Source organism: Pteropus vampyrus, unplaced genomic scaffold (genome assembly GCF_000151845.1).
Source record: "Pteropus vampyrus isolate Shadow unplaced genomic scaffold, Pvam_2.0 Scaffold36, whole genome shotgun sequence".
Classification (NCBI taxonomy): Eukaryota; Metazoa; Chordata; class Mammalia; order Chiroptera; family Pteropodidae; genus Pteropus; species Pteropus vampyrus.
This window is the reverse complement of record NW_011888817.1, coordinates 3,886,278-3,908,696: the sequence shown is the minus strand read 5'-3', so window position 1 is coordinate 3,908,696 and position 22,419 is coordinate 3,886,278. Positions and strand designations below refer to the sequence as shown.

At 36.6% G+C, this 22,419-nt stretch overlaps 1 protein-coding gene and 1 pseudogene across 9 annotated transcripts in view; one reads left to right on the top strand and one right to left on the bottom strand.

Moving 5' to 3' along the window:
- The window catches only part of SRRM1 (serine and arginine repetitive matrix 1), a 28,195-nt gene extending 6,185 nt beyond the window's left edge, over window positions 1-22,010 (bottom strand). The window contains exons 1-15 of one of the 9 annotated variants that reach the window (XM_011357620.2): window positions 18,994-19,053; window positions 18,579-18,701; window positions 18,160-18,289; window positions 17,161-17,303; window positions 16,302-16,472; window positions 15,667-15,782; window positions 13,997-14,200; window positions 13,360-13,554; window positions 12,966-13,085; window positions 10,914-11,188; window positions 6,165-6,245; window positions 5,546-5,632; window positions 4,046-4,190; window positions 3,636-3,677; window positions 176-286 (exon numbers count right to left, since the gene is read on the bottom strand). In XM_011357620.2, coding sequence (XP_011355922.1) covers window positions 176-286; window positions 3,636-3,677; window positions 4,046-4,190; window positions 5,546-5,632; window positions 6,165-6,245; window positions 10,914-11,188; window positions 12,966-13,085; window positions 13,360-13,554; window positions 13,997-14,200; window positions 15,667-15,782; window positions 16,302-16,457 — 1,532 coding nt within the window. In that variant the 5' untranslated portion in view covers window positions 16,458-16,472; window positions 17,161-17,303; window positions 18,160-18,289; window positions 18,579-18,701; window positions 18,994-19,053. Of the gene's footprint in view, window positions 1-175; window positions 287-3,635; window positions 3,678-4,045; window positions 4,191-5,545; window positions 5,633-6,164; window positions 6,246-10,913; window positions 11,189-12,965; window positions 13,086-13,359; window positions 13,555-13,996; window positions 14,201-15,666; window positions 15,783-16,301; window positions 16,473-17,160; window positions 17,304-18,159; window positions 18,290-18,578; window positions 18,702-18,993; window positions 19,084-21,852 lie in introns of those variants that run through there. The other 8 variants (XM_011357613.2, XM_011357614.2, XM_011357615.2 and 5 more) reach the window with 8 other exon arrangements.
- Window positions 5,164-5,282, top strand: LOC111738241 (annotated as a pseudogene).
- Window positions 22,011-22,419: the final 409 nt, after the last annotated feature.

The window sequence follows — 22,419 nt, the reverse complement described above, 5'->3', positions numbered from 1 at the left end:
ACCACCTTGGCAACACTAATCCACGTTCTATCTACAGATTTCTGTGTTCCAGACTTTTCACATAAATGGAATCATATAATCTGTGGTGTTTTGTGAATGGCTGAGCGATGTCACCCTAATGAAGTGTTTCGATCCTGAAGAGTCATAGCTCTCTAATAAGCCTATCTGACAGCACCTTCGTCGGGGTGGCGGTGTGGGAGACCTGCGCCGTCGGGGAGGAGGAGCAGGAGAAGGAGACCGGCGTCTTCTGGTGGGCGGTGGGGAGGGGCTTCGCCGCCGTCTACCACTAAACCAAAGAAGAATTATAGTTGATTCTGAGTTAGTGGCATTTATAATCAAGTGCACCAGATGAGTTTCAATCTTTGTAAACTCAAAGTGCAGCAACTGTTACTCTACCCATTGGAGCAGTGCTCTTCAGACTACAGGTCAAGACCAGTAGCTAAGACCATGGGTAACAACCAGCATTTTTTAAAAAATAGAAAATCAGAGTCTGTTACTTGTAATAAGGGTAAATATTGTTTTGTGAAATTTTTGTTTCAGTGTATAATTACATAGTCTGCGTTATGACAAAAACCTTAACATAATGTAGCAAAAATGTTTGAAAACACTGCCTTAGAGCACTGTTTTAAAATTGGCAGGCACGCCACAATCACCTGGGAAACTTATCTGAGCTCTGTGTTCACCAGATCTGAGCTATGAATATTCCAAACAGGCTCTTTCCAGGTGATTTTCTGATTCCTTATTACAAGTGCATTAAAGCCTAGAAAAATTCAATGTTCTAATAGAGAATCAAAACTTTTAATAGTCAACAGCAGCTTAAAGCCCCTAATCTGGGTGTTACTACTTCATAGTTCTTGATTTTTTTAAATTTCCACTGTTCAAGAGTTGTATACTACTAACACTGTCCCAAAGACAAAGGACCAAAGTCATCTGAGCATTAAAAGCTATCACTGAAAGTAATTTGGTTAACATAGAGACAAAGATCAAACACCTTAATCTGAGCTCAATAACACAATCAACACAAAAAACACCTGAAATTATGATTTTATCAACTAGACTAACTCGTAGCAATCTCCCTATAAATATATTAAAACATACACTAAGCCCATTTGCCACCTTTTGGTTAAGTTTGTGTATATAAAAAAGTTAAATAATGTTAATTCTTAATTTCTTGCCCAGTTCAGGATTCCTGTGAATCTAAAAATATTTTCTGAAGTTTACTAGTCTTGGTTCCCCTTTCAGACTAAGAGCTCTGTTAACAGAACATAGAAACTTCTGAAATTATTAGTTTTCAATCTCTATTTGTTTATGCCTTGTGGGGACTAAGGCTTGCAGGTTTAAAATCTAACTATTAGAGGTGACATGTTAAGACAGAGAAGCTTCAGAGAAATGAAATATAAACAAAAACTATTAATTACAAGACAAGACAGTTAAAGGAGAAAACACTTCAACAGCAGGGTTCATCAGAATTATGAGACCTGGAGAAACAAGATGGCTACAGTATTGTTTCAAGAGGCAATGAAAATTTCAAATTGGAAAAGATATCTGGGTTTTGACTTAAAAAGAAAAAAGCAAAGGTTTACATTTGCAAACTTTGAGAACGAGGTGACATAAACCAGAACTCTTGAGATGCTATCAATAGGTATAATAGCATAAGGGGCTATTACATTTTGATTATGTGGATTCTCTTTAAATATTCTCTCAATTTCAGGTCACAAATTTTAATCAGAAATTCTTATTAAAAATTAGACTCAGATTAGAATCTATTATGATACATTAATGACCCAAGATATTTATTTTATGCCTGTTTCATTTGTAAAATGAAAAGCTTAGTTACTAAAAGGTCCCTTTTTCAGTGATGACCTTTAATATCCTGTGTTTCTATGTGAGAATAATCAAAAAGAGAATAAAAATAAAACCATAACCAAAGTAGTGTTAACTTAAGGAACTGCCAGAAAAATCTGATCATCATTTATAAGTGAAGTCCTGATACATACATGGCTCTATGACCTAAGGGCTATTTTCTTAACTGATATGATAAGGCACACACTTCAGGGGTTTAAAAAAAAGCTAAGCATTTTCTCATTACTGATTACTGATGTCAAGTCACGCCTTCAAATGTGTACGGAAATTGTTGAGTAGCAAAGTTTTTCCCCTAAACTGTGTGAGAATCAGTTTCAATAAGCCTCGATATGTGATATAGCCCTTAGCTTCTCAAGAATTTAGGAATAGATGAATATCATAAGAAGGAGCCAGCTTGCTATCTCTGCAGTGATCTCTTCAGAACAATCTCACTTCACTAGTTATGCTGGTAATAGAGATGTGACAACTACCTAAGATGTCATCAACTACACTAAACATAAGTTAAGGGGTGTTCAATAACCAAAGACAATTGTTTAAAAGCATAGAAAATGTTACACTTTTCTGTGTTTATGTATACATAAAATATTTGAAACCAAGGCTGAATTTCTCCTCTTAAAATACAATAAATACTGAAGCATGATTTCAAATAATTATTTCTCCAATTCTAGACATCTGACAGCAATTTCTAACATCATTAAACTTGAGGCTACTAATATAACTTAGAACTTTTTAAATGAGAAACAAAACATCTTGGAGTACAGTAATAAACATTAGTTTTGATATTGTAGTGCGAAATCACTTTCTGGTAAAGAAAATAGTTCCATCATGGGTGGGGGAAGAAGAAAGGGAAAAAATCTTACCACTAATCTGATTTTGTGAAGTCATTTTTTAGCTGCTGTACTAGCAATTTTACAAAAGCTAGGGGTAATTACAGGTAGGAAGAGAATACCTTGAGCACCTAAATTTATCTCTTTTCAGTTTTTTGTGTTTTATTGACAAGTAACAATTACTTCCACAGTGTAAATTGCTCCACTACTAACATTGTTGACTGGTTCCAAAGAACCTTTCCAAGAAAATACTCTCATTAATGAGAACACCTAAAACAACACAGCTTCAAAAACTGAGCCAAAAATAATACCATGTGCTAGTTTCAGGAAGGATAAATGCTTAGAAATTTAGTGGCAGCTAACCCCCCAAAACTAGAAGACTAATGAAGATAGTATAATGGTACAATGTCAGTGACCCAGGTCTTTGTCACTTCGCTCATGAGACAGGCCTAATATAGAGATTTCTGAGTATAAATTGACTGTAAAATGTTATGGTTTTATGGTCACAAAGACAGTGATAATCAAAAAGGTTCAATAAGGATATGCAAATCTATCTTTCTACTATAAGGAACACCGAACAAGGGCCAAAGCCTTACATTCCTCTCCTACTTTTTTAAGTGTCTCCATAGTTTTTCTCGCCATCCCTAACATCAACATAAAGTCCTTTCCCACTAAAACTAAGGAACTATTATTATCCTACCTTTGGAAAAACCAGATACTGTAACTGCACAAAAAGCTAACTTCAAACAAGGCCCTAAAATGAACACTGTGTACAATTCTATTATTAATTTGATGTATAAAGAAATAAAATCAAACCAAAATAGCTTAACTTCTCCGTAGCCATACCCACTGTATACCTAGGAATGGAATAAGGTCACCTAAACAGTAAATTAAGCCATAAACTTTGACATGTAACCCTAATTTACAAAGTAGTGTCTAACCAACCTTTTAGTCATTGGCGATTGCCATCGCTTTCCCATCTGCATCCTGAGAGCAGTGGAGAAAAACAAATGTCAAGAATTCCGTTCACCAAATTATTTACTTTAATGGCGTTAAATTATCACTAATGGAGATATATTTTTAAAATGTTCAGACATTCAGGAATTAATGCTAGAACTTAACTGGTATATTTCTGGTCATGCACACATATGACATGGTGGCACAAAACTTATGAAGTTCTCGTTAATTAGCTAATAACCACCAAAGAGAGCGAAGAAAACCCCCAAAGCCCCCCAATCTGACCACTTCCTTGTGTGAGTCCTTAAAATGAAGGAGTTAACCAAATTCTAAAATAAGACCGTAGCCCACCGCCCTCCATGGAACATCAGTGAAGATCATCGAAGAAAAGACATTACCGAGGAGAGGTCTCTTTCTGGCGCTTTCGAGGTGATGGAGAGGCACTCCGGGAAGGGGAATGTCTGCGCCGCCTGCCTACCTCACCATTCTTCACATGGGACCTCTTGGGTCGCTCATCTTCTGAGGAAGAGGAGGAGCCAGAATCTATAATTACACAATAAATAAAATATTTCAGTACGTCTGTGCTTAAAAGTCTGTCTACGTTTTCTGAATCTAAGTAGATAGTGTCCACTAACATAAGTGAGCACGTATACAAGCTATCACTTTTGAACAAAGGCAGTATCAATATTTGCTCAATGACTTGAAAGCCAAACATAAATATACATTACTATATAAATGAGATATATAAATCAATCATTTCCACAGCACAATTCAATAAGACAATGTCTTTTAAGGATCAGGCAATTTTCCAAATAAGTAAAGCATAAAAAGCACCTTAAGCAATCACTTGATTCTTTTTACTCTAAGCACTTTTTAAGGCTATGGAAAACCCTATTAGGGTTTGAATGGCTTATTTCTATATCCTTAGCATTTATCAAACAAAGAAAAATATGTATGAGGCCTAGTGACAAATGTCTAAGACTGCAAGGAGAAAAACTTCAATTGCTTGCAAATGGTTTCCTTAAACTGAAAATAATTAACAACTGTTCCCCAAATATCAAAACTCAAATTTAAAACAAAGTCCCAGGTACCAAAAACTCCCAAGACCTATAAACATTTTCAAACCCTTCCATGATTAACCTCGCCTTAAGAAAGTTGTAAAAGCTACATAAATAACTTTTAATTGACTTTCTGCTACTGTGGGATGCTTTGGTTTCCATTTTATAAATCCAAAGCAAAGGTAGTGTGCCCAGACTGTCACAAATACCAACTGATCTAAAAATCAGAACACCTGGTTTAAAACCCAGCTTTCTATGCACATATTCTAATTTAGAAATTCCACTTCTAATTAATATTTTAGATATATTTACACAGTACACACACACTCACAAAAACAGAAATAACCTGAATGTCCAAAGAGGCAACTGGCTCACTAAATTATAGTATATTATAACAAAGAAGGCAGATCCATAGGAATAGGGAAACAGGTCTAGATATTACATTAAAATCGCAGGCAGTCTATGGCCATGCCACCATGAACAAGCCCAATCCTGTCTAATCTCGGAAGCTAAGCAGGGTTGGGCCTGGTTAGTATTTGGATGGGAGACCACCTTGGAAGACCAGGTGCTGTAGACGTAAAAAATAAAAAATAAAAATAAAACATCAGAGGTCCTTCAATCTGTGAGATCAACCAAGGGTTGCCTTGCCTTAATAAACAAACAAACGCAGGCAGCATAACCTATAGCTTGAGCTTGTGTGGATTTTTTTTTTCTTTTTAAACTACAGATGTTTATATGTGCATAATTTCTGAATAAAAGCTTTGGGGAATAAGACAGGGGAATGGGGAAAAAAACTATACTTTTCTAAGCAGGAAGAAAAAATTTAATCATTGTCCATACCAGATGAAGACTGCTGGTTCTGTCGTCTGTATTGGCGTCTTTGTTGCACAGAATCTGCTGCAGCCATTTTGCCACCTTTATCTTCTTCTGAAAGATGGATGCATTTAGAAAGTGTTTCTTTAGTTATGCATACAGAAAATATAACATATTTGAATAGGATTGAATATGGCCTCTTAAACCTTTTATCTGGTTGGGTGAAGCAATACAACTACCATGTATTATTATTTATTTATTAATTTTTGCAGAGGAGCTTAAAATGCCAATTTAGACTCTCAATCACCAAATGTACTCAAGCTTATTTAGGCATTTGCAACAGGTCAGGCTGGATGCCAAGCACTTTATAAACATTTCAGTGAAACAACAAAACCCTAAAGGGATGATATTCACATTTCAGATATGAAAAAAATGAGGCTCAGATAAATTAAGTAATTAAACAAAAATGGAGTTAAGTAGTGAAGTGTGGGATTCAAACCAGGTTGGTCTGACTTCGGAGTCCTAGCTCTTAAGCACTAAGCAATATCCTGTAACTAATCTTTAACTAAACGGGGATGAACAAATGTGCAACAACAAAGCTAATTCAGCTACAAACACACACATACACACACACACAGACACTTACCTGATTCAGATAACTCTACTTTTCTAGGCTTGGGTGCTGGTGAAGGGGACTCTCTTTTCTCAGTACCTTTATGTTTTGTCACTAAAGAGTTAAGGTAAACAAACAAAAAAAATAAACAATAAAAAACCCCCACTTAAATACAAGGGAAAAAAAGCATCACAAGACACCCTAACAGTACAAAAACAGGTATGACTATTCTCATAAAGAATTTACTGAGAATTATTAAATTCTGTAAGACCTTTTTGTCATTATCTGAACAATACCTGAAATGAAAACAATTTTTTTTTTGAAACCAAGAATTTTTTAATGTTAGATGAAAACTCTCAAAAAGTTCTATGATTTTTGAATCTTGAGATTCTTCCAAAGAGAAAATAGTTGAGAGAAACTGGAAGCTGTTTCTGGGTAGGACAAGCTTTACACTATGTATATAACATTCAGCTCAGCAAACTTGTGTGCGACCCAAAACATACTCTATGGAAGCCTCAACAGACATAAAAGCTTTCAAACATCTATTATAGGTGAGTTCAGAAAAGTTAAATAAAAGTGATAAATGATGAAGAAACCAGATCTGCGGTAGAGGAATGAACTAGCCACCCAAGAGGATTGTAGGCTCTTAATGTAGAGCCTAACATTCACAGCAGCATGACAGATTTGAACTACCTATAAAAAGCTAGACATTCACAATGGGAAAAATAATTAAATACTAAGGCTGGAGGATTCTTTCCAAAGCTAAAAAGTAGGGGAGGGAGGGGAAAGAAGCAGCAGCAGTTCTGAGATAACCTAAGGTAGAGAAGAGCTGTGGATATCTTATGAATTATCCAACTTTTCTTTTCCCAATTGCATGGAAAATTATGGCAACCACCTTTTGTATGCTTGCTGTATTATTAAGTAGTTACTAACAATATCCATTTTACAAAAGGAACTGAGGTTTAAAAAGAATTAATTTCAAAGTCACAGATAGCATAAGGAAACCAGGATCTGAACCCAAGATTCTATTCCTAGGACATAGGCTTTAATTTCCAACTGTTACTAGCTCTGTTTATAATATCTATGCAATGCTTCAACTAAAATCAGAAGTACATAGATAGAATCATTAACCTTACCATAGATTAACCTGAAACATCATACGAAAACATTACTCTAAGAACTAAACTGGAAGACAGTGGGACCTTCACACCTCAAGTTCCTTACTACTGTTTTGGGATCTAGAATGCAGACACATTTCATTTAACAGACACTCATATTCAGAATTCTGTAAAGGTTTACTCAAGGGGCAGTAACTTAGAGAACTAAAGTTCTAAAATAGCAATCTCATCTTTGCTGAAGTAGTCAAACTGGAGAAATTTACCACTGTACTTTTAAAATGACCAGCATTTTATTAATGTTTCTGCCTAGTAAGTATTTTGGATAAACAATGGATTAGGTAAAGAATGGTTAACTCCAAATTATCATGAAATATGGTAGCAATAAGACATTTAAAACTTGTATTTTAACAAATTCAAAGAACTAAAATAGAAATACTTTTAATTTTTAAGGATGAGGCTATTTTTTTCTGGTCAGTATTCCTCATTTTTAAGTGTTAGTTAATCTTCACGTTTAAAAAAAGATTTTATAACACAAGTTATAACACAAGTAAAGATGAATACTGATTTAAAAAAAGATTTTATAGGCATCCAGTTATCTTTAAAGCCACATGTCCAAGTTGCCACCTTGGAAAACTGCATTCCAAAATGTGTTTGGACATCAGAAAGCATTTTCTCCTAAGAAACATTAAAAATGTGATTATGTTTGCAAGATGCCTGGCAAATGCCTACTTAGTAAATAACACAGCTGAACTCTAATATTACTTACGGTTTTTTTCCCATGAAAATACACATTTATAGTTTTATCTTGATTCAATCTCATTAAGGGCTTAGCTAAAACAGTCTATAATTATTGTTAATATATTCATATCATTAGACAAGTATCCATTATATACCTCTACTCTGGTTTACTAGGACTAACTGAAACACATTATCATTATAAATAAAGTTAATATTTCATCGAGGTTTGTCTAAATGGATTTTATTGTTTATGTTAATGTTTTTATTTTTCATATTCAAGAGGCAAAATCATTCTAGCGTGAAGTCAAAATCTTCTAGTCAACAGAAAAACCAGAATTTTAAATTTACTTCAACAGTCCTATTAATTATTAATCTCCCAGACTTGCACAAAGATCACTTGTAAGACAAGTCACCTTGTGACCAGAATTACTAAAATAATCATTACGTATCTACAAGTACAGTTTATATAGCTAAGAGGATCTAAACTCAAAACTATCGCTCCCACCACAGATAGAAATCCTCCTTAAACTTACTTAATTTAATATCCCACCGATTTCAAAGCACTATTTTATGTACTAAGATAACGTCGATTTAACTATGGCATGCCATTGACTATAAAATGCTTTCTGAGGACCCTTTCAGATGAGAAATGTGTATTATAGTCTGAATACTTTACCTCTTAAATTCCCCCAAATACTATTCCTGCCTTCTTTCCACTCCATTTGCCTCCTACCAACAGGAGAACCTTTTAAGTCCTGGTTGGTGACTACATGAAACACAAAAGTAAAATTTATTCCATTTCAATGCTGTCATTGCTCTTATTAGCCATGGAGACTGCAAAAAAGAAATTTCTGAAATCATACCACGAGGTAAAAAGCTAAAGAATTTCACCCTGCCTTCTATTTCCCTCCTCCAGAAAGCAGAACAGGCATTTCGAGGTAGGAGAGTTGGGCAAAGTATACATTTTTCAAATGGGAATGAGAACCCAAATTCTAGTCCTGGCTAGCTGACCTGACCAAATCACTTAACCCGAGAATCTGTTTCTCGGCAACAATCTCTAAAGTCATTTCTACCTCTGAAATCTCATCACAGAAGGCTTTTTTACTATAAAAAGTTATTTCTAAGTAGTTAGAACCAACGATCAGCTTCAATGGTCACAAGGCAGCCTCTGACTACACTCATCGCCGTGGATCTCTTTGGTTGGGTTTTGTTTGAACATGGAAAAATCTGTCCCAGAATCCACAGGAATAGAACTAGTCCTTTTGTCATCCACTTTGACTTACTTCTTGCTTATATACCTGTCCACTGTGACTTGTTTCCAAAAGCAACAGCCACTCCCCCAACAATACATCAAAACATGAACGGTTGCTACCTATGCACCTTAAAAAAGGTAACTCCTCATTCTTAACAATCAACCTATTTTAATAAGGATTCAGTCATTCTGTTCAGGTACACTTATTACCCCTTTGGCTATATGATGTAAAAAGAAATATTATAACTTGATACGCTTTTGTAAAATAACAAGTAACATTTATAGTATTTTTTCACTAAAGAGCTTTCTGTTCCAATACAAAGAAATATTAAGAGTGCAAACACTTTATAGAAAAAATAGATCAGAACGATGGCATCAGATTTGGATGTTGTCACTAGAAACTATAGACAGACTGAAATTTCCCTAAGTTTTGATCAAGAGGTAGTAAGAGACATGAGGTTATAAAAAATATGTGATCTTAAAGCCCCTTCCCATACTTTAATTAAGCTTGAACTTGGAAGATCTAAAGGTTTCTGTTCTTATCCAGCTGCCTGTTTGGCCTAAAGAGCCAATGCAACAAAAATCACCACATAGTATTTAATTATGTAACACTAAATTAATCTTTTAAAATTTAGAAAATAATCTATATATTACTCTTTACAGATTACCATTACCTGCCAAACCCCTTTTTCACTAACAGCTTGTCTATATCTCACTAAAATAAGAGTTCAAAGAGGTAAAGCAAAATTTGCCTTTCTGGCTATCAACACGTCACAGGGTTGGGGGGAGGGGAGACAAAGTAGTAGGGGCGCTAATTAGAAACTCTGATCTCATTAAATTCATTAAAATATAGTCAAAATTTTCCCTATCCTCATTCTTTCTCACTTCTAAACCGAAAATTTAAATGTGATCAAACCAACTGCAGGTTGCTCCTTAAAAATCCAGCTTTTTAGATCTTACCCTTCCCCTCACTACTCACCTTTCAGACCGTATCATTCCAGCTCTAAGTACCAGAAGCCAGATTCAAGTACATCCTACAGTACGTATTTAATGCAAAAGAAACAAACCCCAACAGACCACAACCTTCTCTCAGACTAACAATGCATTCTACCTGCCTGGAAGGATCACAGATCATAAATTCCTCAGAATTCAATCCACAGAATAAAACAAGGACAACACTAAGAACCCTGCCTAGAGTCTAAATTAAAAAAAAAAAACAAATCAGCTTTTAAGAGGACACCGTGTCCTTCCCAATGTGGCCAAGAAAAAATTAAAACAGAATATGAAGTCCTTGAATAAAATATCAAACAAAAAAATCTTTGGGGAAAAAAGTTAACCGGTCTCTTAGTAATACAATGATCTCCTATCATGACACAAACTTCAATAAGTTGCCCAAAATCAAACAGCCCCTGGCTGGTAATACATTTCTCAACCCACTCCATGCCAGAGGGCATTGCTAAAAACAAAACACTTACATGAAACTATTTCATCAAATCCCAAGAACTTAAAGTGGGAAAGAAACGGTGAGCCTCCAAGTAATTTACAAAGAACATCACATGAAAAAATATTACCCAGTTACTTCATACTTTGAAGGGGGGAGTGGGTGGCCAACAACTGACTCAGCACTATGTAAACAAATGAAAAAACATTTGTTTTTATGTGTTTGATTTTTACCTTTACCTGAAGTTCTCCCTGGAGAGACAGAAACACGACTTTTTCTTGTACGGTTTGACTGCTGGGGTGTTGGGGAATGACGAGCTTTTGGCGGTGGAGTTGCTGGAGGTGATGGCCTATGCCTCCGCCTCGGAGGACTTGCTGAAGGAGATAACCTACGAGTTTTTCGAGGGGGACTGGATGTCCTCTTGGGAGGCTTCTTTGGCGGTGACCGGGACCGGGACGAAGAGGACGATGAGCTACTCCCAGACAAGGATGCGGATGAACGCCGCCTTCTGTGGGAAAAAAGTATTCATACTCATTAACTGCATTTGTGTAAAGAACGAACTCACAGGTATGCATAGGTTACACAGAAATACAGCTATTTTTATCCAACTTTTGAGTTTATGTAGCTAAGCACATAAATGAGTCTTTAAAAAATGGGAAACGAAACCATAACCTAGCACAGGAAACAGCTAGTTCTACGACTAAAGACATAAATTGTCCTGATAAATGCGTCTACTTAAGTTGTCTCTCCAGTTATAAGATGTGAAGTGTTGTAAAACAATAACCAGTCTCTTCCTTAGGAATATTAGTGTTTTGGAGTTTGCATACAAAATCTGGGTGACAAAGTATTTTCCATTTAATAATACACTGTCGAGCAACCCTTAGGTTACATTTTTAAAAAGATGTGCAAGATTAGGAATTCATTTAGCTACATAAACTTAGAAGCAGGGGCCTCTCGAATTCTGCAGCAAAATTTGTGGTAAGTTCTGTTGCAATTATGTGTACCTGCAGAATTCACCTTTGGCGGAAGAATTCCTGAGAACCTGAAAAAAAGAAACCCTACCTTAAGTTTGAGATAAAAACTGCCTGAAAGGGAATCTTACACAATCTGCAAAATATTTTGATCGCTAAATGGCTCAGTAAGCACAAGTAAAACACACTGTTTGCAAAACTCCAAAATAGGAAATAGCTGTTTCCACTAATCTTGCACTAGAAAGCATCAGTATTACTTTGCTAAATAGGAATAATCAGTTTTAGAAGTGTGATGCCTAAATTGACTGACCATTTATATCTTTAGTCTCCTTTATCGATAACATCAATTCTATAATTTTTAAAAAGTTATAAAAATGATTCGATATACCTTGACGACCCCTCCACAAAGAAAAATATATTTTTAAAAATTATGGGATTCTGAAAAACCTCAAACTGCAGAAACAAATATTATGGAGCTTATTGTTCCTCCTATTTCCAAGTTGATTTGGCTCCCTGAAAATATCTTAGACTTAAACACAAAAAAATCTGTCCTGAGTATAATCTGAAGCATAATCATCAGTGCTCCTTCCAAAAACAGAAGATACATTGTCAAGAAGGCACAAAACTTTGATACCAGTGCACCAGGCCTCTATTTTGGGTATTTAGCAATGATTTTTATTAAATGAGATAGATCAAAACATTTTACTGTATGCTAATTTCAAGATAATTTTTTAAAGAATGTTGATATTGACAGGGTTACTTTTATGCCCAGTCTCTTCAAAATAACCAGACAACAAACTGCTAATAATGGTTACACCTATGGAATGAGATTTATGTTACTTGTTTGAATTGTTTACAATAAGCACTCATTATTATTATAATGAGCAAAAAACACTTAAAAATACAAAAGCACAATTTATGGATAGATTATTTTACTACAGGTAAAAGCAGCTTACTGGCTCTTTAGTCATCTACTTTTCAGAACCCAGTGGTAATTATAAGCCAAAAAAAAGAGAGAAGATGGCTAATGTCTTTGATAGGATTTCCTGGGGTATGAAAAGTAACGGTTAACATGAGGTATCAGTAAGATGGCGAATTTTTTATTTTTCAACACTAAACTGACATCATTTTTCATTGCACAAACAGCATTAAACCTCAAATGAGACAGGCTCTTTGGAAGACGTTATCTACTATCACTCCTAAGTTCTTTCTTCCAGGAGAACATTAATACAAAGATCAGCTTAAAACAAACATATGGTGCACTTTCATACACCTGACACTTCCAAGATTAAAAAAAAAAAAAGAAACCCTCACCGTCTCACTGGAGATCTACTCCTTCTATGCCTTGGTGGAGGAGGCATTCGTCTTGGTGGAGTTCTTCTGCGAGGAGATGGCCGCCTTCTTGGACTTGGCCGCCTTCTAGGTGAGTATGATCTGCCATAACAAACAAAATTAGGACCTGAATAAATGAGGAATGCGGAATGAATTGCTTGATAGCTTTTCTCAACAGGTACATTTAAAAAATGAACTCAAGGGATACAATTCCATTTATGTAGATTTTTGTGACAGAAAAAATTCTCAATTCTCTCTAAATCTAAAGAATAACACTTTACTCAATGTTTTCTATTCTTTAAATCTATTTCTTTAATTCTTAGGAGAGTAGCACATAAAATCTAAGCTCTACGCAGATCTTAAAGCCACAACTCACCTTGATCTGGATCTATGGCGTCGTCTAGGTCGAGTATGAGAAGGAGAGCGAGAACGTGTCCGGGATCTTGATTTGGAACGTGACCGAGATCTTGGCCGGGTCTTTTCCTTTTCCTTTTCCTTTTTGGAATTTTTCTCCGGAGAAGGTTCTTTAGGCTCTGGTACAGGTTCAGGCTTGGGAACTTTCAGGATGTCACTATGGAAAGAAAAAGCTTATTTTTCCCCCATCTTCTAATCAGACTCCTAAGTTACAATTCAACAAATAAAGTTATTTCTCTTTAAAAAAATTTTCAAAATCCCTGAAGACTTCTCCCTAGCTCTAAAAGATTAATGAAATCTAGTGAGCAACTAACAGTTCTAACCATAGTTTTTTTTAAAGTGCAGTTATCCAGATATTGAGAAAAAAGCAAGTCACTGTATATAAAATATCTGAAAGAATACAACCAAAGGATAACAGTGGTCACCTTTAGGGTATATTATACTCTCCTACACTATTTGAAGTTCTGTTCTACAAACTGATTTTAATTTTAAAAATCTATTTTAAAAAAAAATCAAGTAATTTTATGTTAAACTCAGGTGTAAGTTCACTTAATAATAGCCTAAAACTGATATTTATAAATAAATTTTAATGTACTTGCCTAGTAGAAGTGGCCTCTTGTACTGATGGTTCTTTTACTTTCGCTGATGGTTCTGGGAGCTCTGGAGTCTTTTCCTTCTTTTCTGGAGCAGGGGAAGGACTCCGGCTCTTGGTTCTGTGACGGGGAGATCGAGAATGACTGCGCTTTCTCTCTCTCCTGACAGGGGAAGATCGTCTTCTAGGGGAAGGAGATCTGGATTTGCGTCTAGGATGAAAGCAATTTTTTTCAAGTTTTTGAATAATGTGAATTGGGGGAGAGGGGTAAAGGCAGAAGTGAGAATTAATCTTTTAAATTCCACTATTGCTGTTTACATCTGAGAAGTTCCCATTGGAAATAAGATCTTATCATGTTTACTTGAGAGAAAAGGCCAAGAGAAAACCAGAAAGGCAAGCAAATGAATAACAACAGGCTCTAGTATACCAGCTTGAAAGGAGAAAAGCATTGACCTGGGACCCTGGATTTAGGTTCAATACAGCTGATCCTTGAACAACACAGAGGTCGGGGTACTGACACCCTCCAGGCAATTTGAACTGCATTTAACTTTTGAATCCCTAAAAACTACTAACAGCCTACTGTTAACCAGAAGCCTTATCAATAACATAGTCAATTAACACATATTTTCTGTTCTATGTATTGTATACCATATTCTTGCAATAAAGCTACAGAAAAATGTTAAGAACATCATTAAGAAAAATGTATTTATTGAAAAAGAGCCACAAGTAGATCCCCACAGTTCAAACCCATGTTGATCAAAGGTCAACTATAAAGAGATTCTCCAATAATAAACCCAACAAAACAGATTAGATGCAGATAGATCCTATTAAAGTTCATCAGGTAGAGCCGTGGTATTACAGAAAATGGCCAGTGCAATTATAGCAATATGCTCTTCAGAAGAGACATATCAAACTTACAAAAAATCTTTTGAAAGAGAAGTCCCTTTACCTTTTCAAAAGTAGTTTCCCTAACTTAAAGTAGACCAGTATACCTGGTTCATCAGTAAGTCAAGTAGTTACCACTATGATTTGTGCTGAACACTAAATACTGCTCCCCAATAAGTAGATTTTAATATCAAACATATAAATGAAAAAGGACAAAGAAACTGCCTCCTCCCTTTACTAATTCCAGCAGATCCCTAATGGAATTTTCACCTTTTAAGACAAATACAGTAGAAGCTGAATCGTGGATTTAAAAATGAGAACCTAACCACAGTATTGGAAGGAAGAAGAAAACAAATGATCTGTTTGGGGTTCAACAAATCATCTAAGAAACGCAGAACAGGAAATTAGAAAAGTATAATATGAACAATTAACGGGCACAGATTTCCAATAAAAAAAAAATGTAAAGAAAAAAAGTTGGAGTGTACTAAAATATTAATTCAATTAAATACTACATTTAAACTAAAGCCATATGGAAAACAAGTCTAGATTTTGATTCAAGGATTAAGAGTTGAATAATTCAAGATCTTACAGACAATGACTAGTCAAATTGTGTCTCAAATGAAAGATGAAATTTTTTAGCCTAGAGACAAGCCATAGCTCATGAAAATTGTATGATAGAAGAAATTTCTTTAGTACTGTCAGCTTCCTTTTTAACTTTAACTTTCTACACACAGAATACCTGAATACCTAAAGTACTCATAAAACATTAGGTATACATCCATTGTATTCTACCTTCTTGGGCTTCGAGACCTCTCCCTTTTTTCTCTGCTGCTTTCTTTTTCTTCCTTATCCCTCTTGTCTTTGTCTTCGTCTTGCTTTTTCATAGATGCCAACTTTTCTTGTTCAATCTGCAAAGATCAGGTTTTCAAAGTAAACATAGCTGAACATTTGAGACCAAGAAGCAAATTGAAGACTGCATATCTGATATCACACCAATGCTATAACTGTCTCTGCTTTTCAGCAAGAGCATATTCTTTCTTCACTACACACACACATTGAGAATGGCACTAAATAAATACTTGTTGAAAATTAATACCTGATCTAAAGAGAATGGCCGTTTTTAAAAAGTTATTTCACATTAATCTTTTGTGATTTAACACATATTCCCTGCATGAAGAGCTTTGTGCATACCTTTTACACTGCTATTTTTAAAAAATCTATGAAAACACTGGACTCTCAGAAAACGACATTCTAAACTCAATGTTTGAATTAGGAGGGAAGGAGTAGTGAATCAAAACTCAATGTTCAAATATATTACAGAGTAAAGCAACATTCTGATCCTAGCTGGGTCAAGTAAAATCTAAAGTTGTCTCAGCAGTCCAGATACTACTCTCTCAAATCTACGTTACAAAAAAAGAAAGTCTTACCTGTCTCTGTTTTATTTCTTCTTTCTTCAGTTCTAGGAAAGCAGAAGGAATTCCAGCGATGTTTTCTTGTGCACTTAAGAGAAGGGGCCACAGTTCTCCCATAAATTCTCTAGCATTTTTTCCATTCAAAAACCCAGTCAGGTTGATTTGCATCATTTTGGAGTCTGGATTCTGCAAAAAGACATGACAGGAAGAGAAACAGGTTACTTCGAAACAAACCAATGAACCAAGCTAAAACTCATTTAAATTAGTATTTTTTAAGTCTACCATAGGGGCTTAGATAAATATTCTTTACTATTTTAAAAAGTTTTCCCTAGTAGTTTCTCAGCAACATAATCTCTAGCACAGATTACCAAATTCTCTCACTCTACCAAAAGCATCAGAGCAGCCTGTTAATCCTTTGTGGATTTCGTAAGTATTTTTAGACTATGTGGCTGTTAGTGGGTCTTACGTTTATTAACTTTAAAAACCATCATGGAACATCCATAAATTCTTGTATTTATTTACTAATAAGGAAAAGTGTCTGCTCACCTAAGAATTCTCCCCTAATGAGAAATGGAAAAAGTACATAAGCTGTTCACTTCTCTAACACTGTAGATAGCTTTCCATAAAATATTCATAGTCCAATTATGAAAACTAACAAGTTATGCATGCATTCTGTAACCTTTGAAGACTAAGCTGAACACCTGACTTCTACATAAGGAAAATCTATTATAACAATGCCTCAAATTCTCAACTGTCCACAAAGGGCTAAGAGGTCAAGATTTCTCAAAAATAACTGGGTTTTTTAATGCTAAATCTGTTGGTCAAGCAACAAGGTCCATATAACAAGCACAGCTCAATAGCACAAAGCAAGTACAGATTCCAGGTGTCTTCAGTTTCTTCTTGGAACCTTGGGGGTTTGGAATCGCCAAGTCCCCTGTAGAGAAAGATGTTCCCTTGGCTTGCTTCCGACTCCCTACTGCAACTCAACCACCTTGAGTTTAATGTTATATCATTTATCTAAATTGCAAAAGACGAACAAGCAATAATGAGTACACAACCACAAAAAAAGAAAAGATCGTTAAAAAAGTTCTAAACTTTAATCTCATGCTCACTACAAGGGGAATACTACCAGATACTTAATTTTTAAAAATGCACTAAAATACAAATCAGTAATGCATATCTCCAATAAAATCTATCTTTAATCATCACTTTAAAAATGTTTTCCCATGTTTCTGGTTTTCTACATAAAATATATACATATTAAAGAAAGTGCTTTCTTAAAATTAAATAATCTTTAAAAATGTTCAGAACAAAGTGTAATTACCAAATTATTTTTTAAAATATAAATACCTTATCAGTTGAAATGCCAACTGTTTTGTCAAAACACAAGGGTGAACTCTTTGGAAAAAGGATTAATGTAAAAGTAAATTCACATTGGTATATTTGCCAAAAAGGTCAAATGATACATCTTACTGGCCTTTGGGTTGTCGTGCAAATAGCAAACTACCTTATAATAAAATTTTAAAACATTAATTCTAGCATCTCATATTATCTCATGTATGAAGAATGGAACAATTAACTGGTTCTAACAATGCTGCCAATTTCAGTCTGAAGTTAAAGTATAACGTAAACAAAAATTGTGTCTAAATGTAATTGATGACTAGCTGACATGCAGCTACAACTAAAGTCTTTAGTTTCTTGATTATTTTAAAAACAATATCCTTTCAAATCAGAATTGCCCCTTATGCTTCACATAAACGTCCATCTCATAATAGTAAAAATTTTTAAGAGCAGTGTATAGATTTACCCAATTGCTCTTTCCTGTTTGTGTTTTTTTGTTGTTGTTGATGTTTGGCCACTTTACACAACTCACCTCCAAACACACACTGCATCATCAAGGGAGTTGGGTCAGAGCGACATTGGGACACTCACTCTGCTGTGACCTAATAAGGTGATGGTGCTATACTTCAGACGCAAGGAATAACTTCCATTTTGGTTCAGGCCTTTTAAATCATAAATCACATTATCATTAGAAAATTGCTGTCAAAGTAACTTAACATGTAACAGCAAAATTACAAACAATAAGTTTGATTTTTCACCTGTGTAGCTTTCAAAACTATGTACCTTCACTAAACTTCCAGCCTTAATAGTTGTTTACAAAGTGAATTCTTTTCACAATAAACATTGTAAAATAACCTTCCTATAATTGTATTCCATAGAAAAATTCAGTTTCCATAGATACACAAAATTATGTCACAAATTCAGAAATAAGAACCATCTGTATATTATTACCTTCACTTCCAGCTGGTTGAATATAAACTCAATCACAACATCATCTTCAAACCCAAGGATTTCTGTTACTCGTTTTGTTATCCAAGGCTTTATAACCTCCAAATTTACTTTGCTCATGTCCACCTGATAAAACATGCAAGCAATTATTGAGTAAAACCTCACAATCCTAAAAGCTCCCTTAAGAGTTTTATCTAACAAAGTTCCTTTTAGCTTATGAATTTTTTTGTACAGCATGGTATAACTTGGCTTATTCTTATTTGGTGGCCATATTTTGTGTATGTTGTTGCTAAAAGGTGAAAACGTTTAATTATGAATGTTTTCCTTAGCAATTATAATATGGTGCATCTCCAGAACAATCTCAAAATGTCTCAATGAAATGTGTTGCACAGGTGCAAAACAGTTTTATCCAGAATACCTTTTTTTCTAAGCATTCTGCAAATTTCAGCTGCTTCAGAAGCTTCTTCTGTTTGTTGCTGAACCGATTATCCTGTTCTGCACTTGTTCCCTACAGGAAGAGAAACACATTTTAATTAAGAGTTCAAAGTTAAATTCCTGCTTTTTGTCAGCTGATAATGGTTTCTGACCTTTACAGTCAAAACAGGGTAATCAAGTAAGTAGAAACACCATAGCTAATATTCATAGATGCAGAACGCATATTTTCCCCTAACTGAGCTGACATTTTGTAAACTTGACTGTATTTAAAGTACAAAATAAATGCTCACTTTAAGAAGTCAAACAACATAGCAGTACTTAGCAAAATGCTAAAAACCTCCCCACAACCAAGTTAAGTTCAATGTGTATCTTTTTAAACTTTTCTATGCTAATAGGCACTTAAGACTTTGTTTAAATGAGAACTCATTGAATAACTTACTATGCTTAATGTATATTTTCAAATAAGACCATTAAGTTTCATCCTCTTCTCAAAGCCAGTAGCTTGTTTGCAAAATATCTTGGCAATGCATACATAAACAAGGGGGATAGAAAAAAAGAACACCCTAGGCCTCCATTGTGTTAGTTTACAACTTTAAGAATTTGGATCAACTTTATTAAAAACAAAATATCTGACCTCACAACCTACAAAATAGACTTAAATATTTAGTATATTCCCCATTTAAGCCAAGTATGTTGGATCTCCCATATAAAATACATATTTCTTGAAAAACAGTATCAGTACAGTATGATTGCATAGATGGTTATTAATAACAATATTTTAAAAACTTAAAAGAATTTGGAATGCATGAAAAATACAGGTTTACCTTAAAAAGCTTAATCTCAGCAAAGAATTTGGAAAAACGAATTTACAGATACTACATCAGACCATCAAGTGATCATTAGTCTTGTTTTGTTGTTCCTACTGGCCCAATACAGAAATAACTGGACATGTGAATGTGAAATCTGATTGGTTTGTTGAGTTGGCCACTATCCCTTGGAAAATGATCAAGAAAAATTTTGTTTGGAAAGGTAAAGTACCTGGATTAGATAGAATTCCAACTCTGCCATTACTTAAACTATATGTTCTCAAAGCAAGTTACTTAATCTGAGAATGTTTCCTCACAGCGCTGTAGATATCAGAAATGATATATGTAAAGTAACTGGCAAGTGGCAGTTCAGCTAATAAAAGCTATCACCTTTATCTTAACTGAAATTCAATTTACTATCTGATTGGCAGTGTACTAAAAAGATAACTGCCCTAAAATCTTTTAATTCTGAGCTTAAATCCAGTCAACTCCTCTAAGGAACTGTAGGCAGTATATGAAAAACCGCACACCTTTCCTCCTGACTTTTATCGAAACCACAAACTTTGTTTTTAAGCTTATCAACCACCTTGCTCCTCTTCTATTGGCACTCCATTCCATGGGAAATAAAAATATCAAAATAGGCTTCTGCTTCAAAATATTACATTTGGACCACAGGAAACACTATTTACTACATAATACTTTGATGAAAACTACAAAATGGAGTTTATTAGCTGGGTGAAATTTGATAAGCTCTCAATTGAGACTATCATTATGTAAACATAGTATCGTTTGCATAATCTAAGAACAGTCAAATAACTATTTTAAGTCAAATGCATGAAATATTGCAACTTAAAAAAAAAGTCGGCACACAAAGTCGATCAGAGACATTTCAACGCGGGCTATCAAAAACGTTATCTTCAAGTCCTGGTCTTCCCCCTCTTCCAACTTTTCCTTTAAAAACACACAAACTGCATATTATATGGTCCGGGGAGTAGGAAGAGCCAATCTACATTACATAAAAATTAGATTTTAACTTAGACCTACTGATCTCTATATAGTCCATGCTGCACTAAAATTTGCCAACTCTAATCCTATTACAGTCGCTTTCCACCCATCTAGATCACGACTGGGTGTTCATTTCCTGCAGAAGTGGAATCAGGGGACAAACAAGAACCCGCAGGAGCCTAACAAAGTCTGGACCCCGAGGACAACTACGTCGTCGTAAATTCCTGGTCTGCAGGTGATGGGCGCACAGCCCCGGGAGAACCTAGCTAAGGGGCACCTTTTCTCCAGAGGACTTCAAAGAACTAAAACAATCGGGGGGAGGGAGCGAGCGGGAAGGAGTAGGAGTTGGTCCACCCTATGCCTCCCTCCACACACGCACACTTTTTGTTGCACCCTCTGCCGTCAAGAGAGTCTCAGATTCGAATGTTACGTATTACCTGAGTTCCCCTCCCTGAAGGAATATCAAATTGGGCGGGAGCTTCCGCGAACTCTGACCCGGAGCTTTCGCGAAAGCTTAGGAACGGAGGGGGAGGGGGTCGGTGCCCGCTTTCTCCTTAAGTGGTCGCTCAGCGCTGTTTCCTTTCCTTTCTCTAGCACGCTCTCCTGGGGTAGTACCCCTAAAGCTGAACTCTCCAGAACCCTTCCGCCGCCAGTCACCCCAGGGCTTCCCTCCGGCCTCCCCCCAGGGACTTCCTCCTCGCGGCTCCGCTAGGCCCCAGGACCCGGCGGCGCGCGTGGCTTAGCCTGCAGGCCCCGCCACACAGGCAGGAGGCGAGGTACCGCTCCAGCTCATTCCCGCCGCCATTTTCCGGCGACCGTCGCCGCCGCGTAGGGGGGACGATCCGGGAGGAGGAGACTGCGCAGGGGCGCACCGGTCTCCGCCGCAAGGCAAGAGATCGTCTGCTGGCGCTGAGGATCCTATGGATCTTCGAAGCGCCCCCCGCTAGGCACTCTGCCTCAAGTTTAAGCTTCCTGCCGGGCCTTCCCGATAAGCCCCTACCCTCACCCCAGATCCCCGCGCTTCTACTTACGCGGAAGAATCCCGCGTCCATCTTGCTGCCTCGCTCGGAGATCGCTCCCTATCCCAAGATGCAATGCGCCGTCGCGACGGAGGGCGGGACCGGCAAGGAAAGCGGAGCGCCCGGACGCAGCGCGCGCCGCTCCACTCGCCCCTCCAGCCGACACGAGGCCGCGCCTGCTCAGTACGGGGAGCGCCCGCCGTGCGTGCGCAGGCGCACCCAGGAGGCGGGTGCTGCCTGGTTCCGAACCTCCCAAGTAGCCTGTCGGGAGGAGAGCCTCGTGATCGCAGCCAATGGGAGCAAGAGAGAGAGCTGTCGGGTCGCCCCGCCCTGCGACTCTTTTGTGGCGCGTGATCAGTCTTGTTCGCGCAGGGTGACTTGACCCATCGTTCGACCCGTAGTGGGGGAGGGCTCCCGCCGTGGGGGTTCTAGGGAGCGATTGAAGAGAAAGGCTGTTACCTCAGAGTGACGCTGGTAAGGAGGTCCCTGCGAGGAAAGGGAGCCTGCGGCCTTCCATGTCATTATAAAAGTTGTCATTGTATTGGTTTAACGAGCTTACCGGTTATGAGATGGGATCTA